Source organism: Schistocerca piceifrons, chromosome X (assembly GCF_021461385.2).
Source record: "Schistocerca piceifrons isolate TAMUIC-IGC-003096 chromosome X, iqSchPice1.1, whole genome shotgun sequence".
NCBI lineage: Eukaryota > Metazoa > Arthropoda > Insecta > Orthoptera > Acrididae > Schistocerca > Schistocerca piceifrons.
The window spans coordinates 125,519,973-125,532,726 of NC_060149.1; the positions used below are offsets into that span (position 1 = coordinate 125,519,973).

The window sequence follows — 12,754 nt, forward strand, 5'->3', positions numbered from 1 at the left end:
ACACTGGTAGCATGCCGCGACAGCGTGGACGTGAACCGTATGTGCAGTTGACGGACTTTGAGCGAGGGCGTATAGTGGGCATGCGGGAGGCCGGGTGGACGTACCGCCGAATTGCTCAACACGTGGGGCGTGAGGTCTCCACAGTACATCGATGTTGTCGCCAGTGGTCGGCGGAAGGTGCACGTGCCCGTCGACCTGGGACCGGGGACCTGGGACCTTGGCCGTCGAATGGTGCTAGCTGCGCAGCATCTGTGCACCGCCGCCGTCAGTGTCAGCCAGTTTGCCGTGGCATACGGAGCTCCATCGCAGTCTTTAACACTGGTAGCATGCCGCGACAGCGTGGACGTGAACCGTATGTGCAGTTGACGGACTTTGAGCGAGGGCGTATAGTGGGCGTGCGGGAGGCCGGGTGGACGTACCGCCGAATTGCTCAACACGTGGGGCGTGAGGTCTCCACAGTACATCGATGTTGTCGCCAGTGGTCGGCGGAAGGTGCACGTGCCCGTCGACCTGGGACCGGACCGCAGCGACGCACGGATGCACGCCAAGACCGTAGGATCCTACGCAGAGCCGTAGGGGACCGCACCGCCACTTCCCAGCAAATTAGGGACACTGTTGCTCCTGGGGTATCGGCGAGGACCATTCGCAACCGTCTCCATGAAGCTGGGCTACGGTCCCGCACACCGTTAGGCCGTCTTCCGCTCACGCCCCAACATCGTGCAGCCCGCCTCCAGTGGTGTCGCGACAGGCGTGAATGGAGGGACGAATGGAGACGTGTCGTCTTCAGCGATGAGAGTCGCTTCTGCCTTGGTGCCAACGATGGTCGTATGCGTATTTGGCGCCGTGCAGGTGAGCGCCACAATCAGGACTGCATACGACCGAGGCACACAGGGCCAACACCCGGCTTCATGGTATGGGGAGCGATCTCCTACACTGGCCGTACACCACTGGTGATCGTCGAGGGGACACTGAATAGTGCACGGTACATCCAAACCGTCATCGAGCCCATCGTTCTACCATTCCTAGACCGGCAAGGGAACTTGCTGTTCCAACAGGACAATGCACGTCCGCATGTATCCCGTGCCACCCAACGTGCTCTAGAAGGTGTAAGTCAACTACCCTGGGCAGCAAGATCTCCGGATCTGTCCCCCATTGAGCATGTTTGGGACTGGATGAAGCGTCGTCTCACGCGGTCTGCACGTCCAGCACGAACGCTGGTCCAACTGAGGCGCCAGGTGGAAATGGCATGACAAGCCGTTCCACAGGACTACATCCAGCAACTCTACGATCGTCTCCATGGGAGAATAGCAGCCTGCATTGCTGCGAAAGGTGGATATACACTGTACTAGTGCCGACATTGTGCATGCTCTGTTGCCTGTGTCTATGTGCCTGTGGTTCTGTCAGTGTGATCATGTGATGTATCTGACCCCAGGAATGTGTCAATAAAGTTTCCCCTTCCTGGGACAATGAATTCACGGTGTTCTTATTTCAATTTCCAGGAGTGTAGAATCCAAATGAGTCTCTAAATTCACGCGTGTGGAAACGATGCCCTAAAACCACATTTTCATCTGCTATAGTTGTTAGAATTGCAATTTATGAAGCAGTTCTTGTATTTAATGATGGGAACGTAGGGAGGATGAAGATATTAGAGAGAATGAGCTCTAAGACAGGAAATTTCACTCAAGACATCTTTGGAAAAATAGATTTACAGCGCCTCTCTGCAGCTGAAAAGACAGTTGAAGACCTGGTAAAGGAAAGAAGGCAGAAAATAAGAAAACAGAAGAGAAGCCTTGAAAGGGAAGAGGAACCTGGGAACAAATCTGGGGCCTCCCGAAGAAGTGACACAAGAAAAAAAACGTTAGGCAGAACTTTAAATTGCATTTCTGGAAAAGTATTTTTTTTTAAAGTTTATGTACCTTTTTCTCAGAATCTATGAAGGCTGAAATTATGAAATTTTGTACACTTATTTCTATGCGCCAATAAATTTTGTCTTAAGAATAAATTGTGAAATACTGAGTGTAAGCTGAAATACGGAGCAAAGTGCTTGGAATTTTTCAGGAATTATGTGTTATTCTTACAGAATTATAATTAAAAGTTTTAAAAATTCTCCTGTTTGATATATTCAAAAAACCTAATGAGAGAAGCTTACTGTATGCAAAGAGATTAAACAGAGAATTTTTTTTAGAAATCTTTTGAACAGTTTGTATGAAAAAGGCACATATATCATTTTTTGAAATTAGTGCTTTTAAATTCCATAAAAAAGTTAAATATATGTAATCCAAGGAACTTAAGAATAAACGTGTTAATTTAATGTAAGGTATGGTACAAAATTTCATTGCCGTATGTTCAAAATTGTGGATGTGGTGTATCTTTTAAGTAGGGTGTGTGTTTCATGAATGTCTCTCCTTAATTAAAATCAGTTGCTGCCAGGCTTTGGGAGTGTTGTGGTGCTCTTCTGTTTCGCGGAGTGGCCTCTTTATGCGACGGTATATCAACACCAATTTTTAGGGGAGCTTTGTTAACAAAGCACAGCAAATAATATCTGACGACAGTGAAGCAGAATGTCTAAATAAAATTCTTGTGTCAATATGTAGTACGAAAAACATAGTTTAGTAACATAGTGCTTTAAAAATACTGCACAATCGTGCACACATGGATAAACCGCTCTGACATATTCATGAAAAGAGAAATTGCTGTATGATAAAAATGCTTGCAAGACGACACCTTTGTTTAAGTTTCAGTAACGATGCATCTTACTTCCAAATCGGACTACATAACAGAATATAGTATGACCTAATTACAGAAAGAATTAAGAACTAGTAAGGAGACAGAGAAGCCAAGATATCAGACATACCTTCTCTCTTTGGATGCCAAGCAGCGCACGATATAATTTTTCCTTTGCACAATCGAACATCAATAAAGATTTCTTGTTCTTCGTAAGTTAGTTGCTTCGGGATTTCTGTGTCTCTCTTCCTTAGGATGAGGTTCTGATAGTCATCTTTGTGGTGATCGAAAGCTTCATTGTATTTAAGAGCGTCTTCAATTTCCCTGCACATAAATGCGCGAAAATGCTCTTATTGATGTTATTATTGACATACTTCTGCATGGGGTTCTGTGCTATTGAAAGACTTGAGTGAATGCAAGCTACATTACGGCTGAAGAAATTTCGTAATGAACTACTCAGTATTTCCTTCTACTGTCTGTGGCGTCACATTGCTGGAGAAATAATTTACAGTTTCACTTGTTGCTAGTCGCAGGAATTCGAGAAGTACCCATTATCTTATTTGGTCTCTACGTGCAGTTAATATATTTTCCCTTTGAATTTATTTTGTACTGCAAGATCCTGTCGCTCTTTTCTTTTCACAATGTGTAATTATCTGACGTCCTTTGATATAGTACCCCCGATTTAATTATCAGCTGTTGGCTGTGTGTGTGTGTGTGTGTGTGTGTGTGTGTGTGTGTGTGTGTGTGTGTATGTATGTGTGTGTGTGTGTGTGTGTGTTGTGTGTGTGTGTGTGTGTGTGTGTGCCCGCGCTATATAGCAGGGTACATTAGCAGTAGTAAATAATTCACGTTCGAGTCGAAAACTAGATATACGTTTTCAGTGCGTGTAGAGTAACCACCTGTCTGTATATTGAGCATAAAAGGTGCTTAAAAAGTGGTCATGAATACAGAAATGAAATATTGATGGTATGGGTGAATTAATGGAATCCCATTGGCAATTAAATATGAATCAGCAACACGATTCCAATCGTCGAACTTTATCTTCTGGTAAAGGCGTTGCACCTGACTATGATGAAAATAATTCGAATCTAAATTAAAAGTCTTGTGGCATGCTCTTTATTTTCAATAAAGGGATTATTGCAGTAGGTGAGAACCTTGTATTGTACGCGTTATTTATCGTAGACGCTATTGTAAATTCATTATTTTATTTTTAAATTTTATTAGCTGCTTTTTGTGAATTATGTTGCGACTCATTTCATGAACAAGTAGCGGATCCTCATGATTCACAATTCGAATTAGTACCATTAACAGCTGTGCATAGTTGACCCTTCACAGCAGGTTCAAGGAAACAGCAGCAAACCATCCCGACTGGGATCGTACTCAAGACGCCAGTGGACGATTCCCACAATTGGCCCCAACGTTCATGTCCTGGGTGAGAGACTAGCTTTTATAAGCCGTCCACTGTTTGTAAAATCCTGAAAGCGTCTAATTGTTGGTAATTGGTGCTTCGGTGGAACGTACGTATGCCATATAACATGGACGTTTAGTAACTGCGATCTTCCTGTTGAACCAAAACAGTGCTTACCATTCTACCATTCTCTGATTTCCAGTGAATGCCAAGCCGTTTGAAGTCATATAAACATTAATTAAATTTAGCCCTATGTTCTGTCACAAAGAAACCGCACAACGGATATCTAACTACCGGACTTCAGAGTGACCGATCACGGGTTGAACATTAGTAAATGCTTCCTAGCATCTTTCTCTTACAGGGTACAGGGTGTTAATGAGAACAGGAGATGGGATGGCGCGCTGTTATGCACGTTGGTAAAAAGTTTAACGATCTGGGTTGATTTCAAATTGACATTTATTCACAAAATGAAGAGTACACCTGAACTTTAGTAAACATTTAACATGTGTAAAATCCTAACACTATGGTTGCGTAATGGGGAAACTCTTTGTCATTGTATTGATCATCATTACTCAACGAGGATTAGGATCACTAAGGAACGCAATGTGGATGTTCATGTGCTCACACACAAAGATTCAAAATTCACAGACAAACCAAACGGAAATTTCACTACTTTGTAGTAAAGGCTGAGTTGCCAAAACTGGCTTGTGACTCACATCGAAACGAAGGACGAAATTTACTCAAGATCAAGATGCATGAGGTGAATGAGGACCATAGAACTAACAAACTAGGGCCTATCTGAATTAGTTAAACGAGGGTAAAATTATCTCTCGTGAGGACACCATAAAGCTTCTGACAAACGCTTTTAAAACTTTTGGAAAATTCCAAACCAAACACGAAAAACTTGACTTAACTCCCATCCAGATTCAATTTCAAGTGCGCACAGAAGCGGCACATAATACACACCAGGACAGCGACTACTCAGCAACTAACTCTGTCCACCATCCAATCTGACTCGCCTCCGTGCTCAGAGACCGAAAAACTCGAGAAGGCGAACTGACCAATCAAAAATACTAATTTTTCAGTGGTACCGGGCCTCTCCTCCAATTAGCTTCGATGTTTAAAATTTGAACAAGCAGTAGCCTCGCATGTGGATCTTAGTGCACGAATCGCGTGGCCGTAGGCTAAGAAAGCTGGGACAGATAAACGCCCTACCAGACTGGCGCCTCAATCCAGCTTCGAAAATTAAATCCAACTGCCGTTCCCAGGTCCTGCTACAAAGCTGAACCTAGAAAGTCCACCTGAACTCATCAATGAACATGCGTTTGCAATTACACCCACATTCATACAACCTAGCAATAAGCAATACCTAGGACACATGTTTAAAGGAATAAGGTGTGCTGAATGTCAAACGTAACAAAAACGAAAACAAAACTCACTCAATTCTGTTCCCTGCGTGATCTGCCCCCTCCTCCCTCCTCCCGGAATCGTAAAAAATGAGAAAACACAGGAAAAGGAGAAGCACTCTGCAGAACGTGATGAAACTACGAAATGTCATGAAATTTGGATTGGCTGCCGCCTATCACTCTTTATCTTCTGATTAAACATAAATTACTATTTCAGACTGTCGCTTTCAAAATGTTCTCCGTTGAAACTCACACAGCGACGTAACATTAAGTCTCCCCTTCGTAGCAGTATTGGTACGGACAAACAGGGACGGCTGTCAGATAGTCGGTTACGGCGGCTTCAGTGTTCCCCTTACCCTAAAACTGAATTCTTTGAGGTGAGTTTCTATTCTCGGTAAGAGGAAAGATCTGAGGAGTAAGGGTTCTGAGGAAACATAAAAATTAATTAGCCGAATGAGCAGTGTGACACAGCACATTGCTGTAACGCATCAACCATTTGTGCAGGATGCTCACTGCAGCAACTCATTTTGAATACCTATAAAGTACTCCCCGATTAAAATCCTAGTTTACCTTCAGTCTTTAATTCCAAAAATGTTTACGAACGACTGCCAGACCATGAGATAACCTAAGCGTTGGGCACTTATTTTTTTTATTTGTTCATTCTCTTATTTTTTAGCCTTTTAGAACTGGGATCATCTTCATTTCATCTCAGTAGATCGAGACACTTTTATCCCGCTCTTCGAGTTAAATTATCTTATTGAACCGACGGTTCGTACGCGTGAGATCCATGACTGCGCCGAAATTCTAGTCGTTAATCTTCGCTGACGATCTTCTACTTTGACGTAAGATATCGATCGAGTATTGGTTTTCCTAAATGCCTTTAACCATTAACAAATCGTTATTTGCACATACCTGCAGAAATTTTCAAAACTTCCACTCACTCTGTTATCGAGTATTAAGCAAAGTTTGAGAATGCAACGTCTCTTCAGGTTGTTACTTTCAATGTGTAGTAGACACAAAAAATTCACAAGAAGATTAATATGGGTCATCATGTTACGCTGTCAACTTGATTCTTCCTCAAGGCATCACGAATGATGAATTATAAATACACTCCAGGCAACTGCTCAAGCTTCCAAATATCAATGGCAGAAAATGAAATATTTTCGTTCATTTACACAAATGAAAATATTTACAAATAAAACATTATACCGTAATCAGAAACTAAGATATCTGTAGGCAAAAAACAGCAACATACCAGAGACTCGTGAAATATGTCCTGTTCAATCTAAGCAACATGCCCATGAAAATCGATCTTATCTCCAACTTTATTTCGAACAGATTTCCCCAAAAGATTCTCTTCGTGTGAAGATAAACAACAGATCGAGGATAGAACGAGCTTCTAAACAGCATTCAGGGATGAATTGGGTATATAACGAAATCAGATCCTTTTCTAGCAGCTATCAAAGAAAATGCGACACGAAGCAGGTTTTGCGATAGCGCTGAGTTTTTATGATCAAATAGTTTTCGTCAAGATAACACTCACGACTGAGTACTATAGAGTGTGTCAAGTAAAGGAAATACAAAACAATAAGGAACAAAAACCAAGAAAATAGCATATCCACTATCAAAACTTCCATGTAGAGAACACTCATTTCACACTCATGTAGTACACCTCACTGGAAATGAACTAAATCTTTAAGAAACGCAACTATCGCAAGAGAAATTCAAGCACAATATTAGCATGCGTGATGTAATCTGAAGGTCGGTTATCGATAATGGAAGCAAAGTTGATCGTGGTACCTAGCAGCACGCTCTTTTACCCTAACCTAAATCGATATCACATAAATTCTAAACTGTTATACATTAGACATGTTTATAATAACAATACAGCATTGTTAATTTCCTTCTGATCTCATAGATACCACATTACACTTTTGAAATTGTATTTTAGGATTTATGTAAGAAGTCCACATTTTGAATGTTGAAACCAATTAAATTCATTACCCCATATTTTGCTACCGTGAATTGAGGATCTATAACAGCTAATCATCACAATATGACAACAGGTTTAATGGGGCACTTACTGTTTTGGCTGATTCCAAAACGTTTTAACGAAAGAGTTATGGTGCAATACTGAAATTCAACTAAATGACTGTTTCCAGAAGTAACGTTCATTCAACTAATACTAAAGGACAAAAGATCATGTTTTACACGTACAACTGTAACCCAAACTCATCAGACGAATTAATATTAATAAAATATTAATCATATTGTGAAATTCTCCATAACTTCAGAAATGTTAGAGATTCGGAAAATGTAAGACCAGTTTTGGAATCAGCACATAAATTTCTTTAAGGTGAGATATTTTAGATATTATTTCAAAGTCATTTTAATTTTCGCAAAAATAACATTTATATAATTTTGCTAAAATGGCAGAGCCAGTTATGGAAGGAATAACTGACTGAAATCTGGTTGCTACCATATTAATATACATTATGACTACTAAAATAGTGCTAGCCATCAGTCAGCTTAACTGTACATTGAAATGCATATTTCTACTTAGCGTTTGTGACCTCACATCCCTTAGACTGGTGGAGAAAGGTACCAGAAAGCCGCGTATTGCGGGTTGATGTTGAGATAGGTCGGTGAGCCTGACTATACCTGTATTTTTGTGAATGGCTTACAAAGGTAGGTTGGCAACAATGAAAAACCATGGACAATGGTCAGTGACTGTTGTTGTGAACTATGATTGTGAACTTTGCTTACGTTATAAACACTCTAATATAAATAATAAGACATTAGACTTGCATTCGAGAGGGTGGCGATTCAGTTCCCATCCGGCCAATCAAATTTAATTTTTCCGCCGATTCCCTAATACGCTTAAGGCAAATACCAGGAAGACTCCTTTGACAAAACGATACCGCCGATTTCCTTCCACAACCTGAGCTTGTGCTCCATCTCTAATGACATCGCCGTCAACTGAATGTAAAACTCTAATCTTCCTCTCCTTTTCGTTAAGTAATGTGTAAATTAGCTTCCTTGTAGAAGCAGAGAAAATCATGATAGAAATAAGAGACGTTATTAAAACAAGAAAAGACCTACGAGAAAAGTTTTAACAGAAATACATAACAAAAACCATACTGAGATAAAAAAATGAAATTTCCTGCACCTGAAAAAGAAATTTAAAAAATATTCCATGTCAATGTGTTCCTCATACGGTATTCTGTAAACAATTATGTTTTTCTATGTTCTTCATTTATTACTTTATTACAATTTTTTAATAGAATGAACAATTACAGTTGCAAGAAGTTATGTATAACCAACGCTTCCTGTTATAAATGAATACCATTGTAATATACATACTCCAAAAAATAGTTTCACGAAGTTTGCATCACCATGCGGTCAAGCATCGGCAGTCGTGACGTGGCATTTGCCAGCGATTCAACTATTCGTGGAATCCTTTCACGATAAACTGATTTGACAATGAAAAGTTCCCATAACGTTACAGTCGTGTTTGGTGCACAAAACCTATCATTGTGTCCTTCAACGTACGGGATCAATCCTGCAAAGAACAACGAGTCTGCAGGAGTCGGTTTATCGGTGGCAGAATTTGAAGCATTGCTACCCACACCAAGTAATAGCCACGGTATGGTAATCTCATTGTCACTGATACCACAATCACTGTTGGTCCATTAAGAGAATAGCTAGCCAGCCCGTTGGAAATGGCTACGAACAGTATTCGCATGGGACGACGAACACATTGCTCTGCTTTTTCCAAGGTTAACTACCCAATGAACCTAGGGTGTTTGAAGATGCTAAGGAGAATATTGCTACCTCGTGGGGTGACAGAATCATGAAGAAAAATGATGGAGTGAGGAGTGGAGATGTTTTATAGGAGCTTTGACTATTGTCTTCAAATCACCTCTTATCAATAACACAAGAAACTTGAACGTGACTTCCTGGGCAATGCAAGAGAGGAAAACAAAACCATTAAATCCCTGCACTTACAAGGTAGGATTTATTGGTCTTTATCCTTAAAATGAGTTATTTTGCCTGAATCGTCTGATGCTGATGGTTCCGCTGGTCCCATTCATGGAATCTTCTACCTGGGTAGCCAAACGCGATGTCTGCAAGCGACCTCGTTTCATTGGTCTCAGAATACATGGGAACGCTGAAGACTGCTGTGTCTTACACACGACTAGCGCGGGTTGCTGACAGACGCTACACTGTTGCAAACTAGTACGCTTATGGCCCGCTTGAAATCACGCTGGAGGTTTCCGGCGTTTGGTATATTGTAGTTAAATTGTTAACATAACTCGACATAAAATATATTAGAAGTCACAGTTTTATGATTTTTGGTTTGTTATTCTGTAATTAATAATTTACCTAATTTAGTGAGGACGCTGCAGACAATACCTAAAATGTTGTACTTTTACAACTAAGTATCTTTTTAAAATAAACCAAGTATCGAGGGCTATTTTTGGAACTTATCAATATTTCACATATAATTTTTTACTTTTTAATTTGTTGGACCAAATTCTTGCCAGATTAAGTAGCATGAGTGTTAAACGCTAAAATTTCATTACTCAACAAATTATAAAGCAAAACATTTACTGAATTGTTAAAAATTTGGAAATTTATGAAGTCTAAATACCAGGCACAGTTATTTTTTGATAATTATCTCATGTCATCTTGTGTGTGTAACTCACGCCTTTTAAAAAACATTTCGGTATTGAAATTAAATAAGAGTTACGGGTTTTTCACAGCTCCGATGAAAGAAAAAGATGTCACACACTGAACAAGATCACAATGACAATATTATGAAGAGGATAGATCGCTACTCATCACATACAGGGTAGAGAAAAGTTGTGTCACGAAATTTTACCCCTGGATAGCCGATGCCAGTAGGAATCAAAATTACTAATGTTGTGTAGGTCCACAGCACAAAATTTCTAAACTACGGAAACTTGGCACCACGCGCTCTGATTGGCCTCGGGATTGCCCTATTGCTGGATGCTCTGAACAACACATGACCGCGAATGCCTTGCCTGCCAGAGATCGCGATATATCCAAGGTGGCCCGCATGCTCGGTGGTAGCGTGCCAGCCTTCCACTCTGGGTGCCTGGGGGCGAAACCACTGGGGTCCCGACACATCCATTGTAGTTTCATGATAAGACTTACCGGGAACAAACCCGTCAACAGCTGTTGGTTCGCATACAGAAAGTCTTTCAGAAACTGTGTCGGCCTTGAAAAGGGCTTTTTATGTAGCTAGGACATTGTTTATTAATTAAAGCAGGTGCTAGAACTGGCGACCTTCTGATGTGACACAAGCTTGGTAACGTCAAACGGTGTTTTTCCAAACTCTTTCAAAGATTCCTGGCATTCCCCTGATGTGATTGGCGGCAAGCTGAACGCGCTTCATTAATTCCTCTTCGTTTCTAGGTGGTCCGCGTCTGGGTGGGTGAACTAGAACCTTGAAGAATCCCAACAGGAAAAAGTCTGGTGGCATGAGGTCTGGTGATCACGGGGGCCATGTCCTACGAGCACCTCTGCCGATTACCTGGCCGTCGAAGAGTTCATTTAAATATCCACGCACAGCAAGACTGTTATGTGTGAGCACTCCATCATGCTGCAACCACATGCGTAGCCGCATGTCCAGGGGAACATCTTCCAGCAGGCTAGGAAGAGTTTCTTGCAAACAATGAAGGTAATTTGCCCCGGTAAGTCGAGGAGGTAGATGGACCAGCCCCATCAGATGGTCACCCACAATGCCTGCCTAAATGTTGAGCGAAAATCGTTCCTGGTGTCCGTGGACGTACGTGACGTGAGGATTTCCCCTTGCCCAGTAATGAACGTTTCGAGTGTTGTAAGGCCATCCCGATGGAAGGTTCATTCGTCGGTAAACAATACAGTAGAAGGGAAGTCAGGATCTCGTGCAACACGTCAGAGAAACCACCGGCAAAACCGCACGAGAACAGTCTCTTCATATGCAGCATCCCTTCGTGTTCGAGGTCTTCCAGCATCGCCATGATATCCCGCTAACGAGTCTGTTTCGCCAAGTCGCCAGTGAATTGCTGTAAACGTTTGCGGGTGTGGTTGGCGTCTTGCTGGGTACCATTCCTCACACAACTGTCGACCTTCATGAGCATTACCGTTGGCTAGTCCATAAACAAAAACAATGTCTCGTTGTTCTTCAAATGAATACTGTGCTGCCATGCTTACTGTATGCCTAAATCACAGGTGAGGTGTGCGTGTGCTTCGAAGCGAGGCTTACGTGTGAATGCCTCTGACGTGAAGTGGAGACAAACAGCAAGATCTATTCGACATGTGTGCGTATCACGTTGGGGCAGTGACGGGGCGATGGACGTCTGTGTGTTTGAACTGACAACTATAACGCTGCCCGTCAACTGATGAACGGCAACAGGGCAATCCCATGGCTAATCGGAGCACATGGTGCCAAGTTTCTGTAATTTAAAAATGGTGAGTTGTCGACCTACACAACACTAGTAATTTTGGCTCCTAGACAAGTAAGCTTTCAGCCAGAAAGCCTTATTCTGAATTAGACCACACACACACACACACACACACACACACACACACACACACACCACACACACAGAGAGAGAGAGAGATCAGCCAAAACATGACGACCACTGATCTACTATCGATATAAACCCATCCAGGCTATAGCAGTGTCGCCTGGCGGGTGCATGTAGTATCAGTGAGCGTGCTGTCTGTCTGTAAAATGGGCAAGGCATGCGATATTTCTGAGTTTGACTCATGGCGGATCGTGATGACTTGGAGGCTTGGCATGAGCATTTTGGAAACTGAATGACTTGTTGGGTGTTCAAGAAATGCTATGGTGAGAGTCTTCAACACGTGGCGAAACCAAGGTAAAACTACGTCCTAACCGGCCTCTGTGGCCGAGCGGTTCTAGGCGCTACAGCCGCAGGTTCGAATCCAGCCTCGGGTATGGATGTATGTGATGTTCTTAGGTTAATTAGGTTTAAGTAGTTCTAAGTCTAGGGGACAGATGACCTCAGATGTTAAGTCCCATAGTGCTTAGAGCCATTTGAACCACATCCAGACATTGTGGGTTTGGGCAGCCACCCCTCTTTACATATGTCGGACGTCGTAGGCTGAGTAAAACAGGACAGGTGGCGAATTGTGGCGAAACTAGCATCAGACTATAATTCTGGGTGAAGTACAAGTGTGT

General features: G+C 42.0%; 1 protein-coding gene across 1 annotated transcript in view; it reads right to left on the reverse strand.

Moving 5' to 3' along the window:
• Positions 1-12,754, reverse strand: part of LOC124722210 (dynein axonemal intermediate chain 3-like) — a gene marked incomplete at its 5' end in the record, with an annotated part of 287,800 nt that overhangs the window by 245,482 nt on the left and 29,564 nt on the right. Inside the window, one exon of the mRNA XM_047247406.1 lies at positions 2,855-3,048. Within this exon, the coding sequence (XP_047103362.1) occupies positions 2,855-3,048 (194 nt within the window). The remainder of the gene's footprint in view (positions 1-2,854; positions 3,049-12,754) is intronic.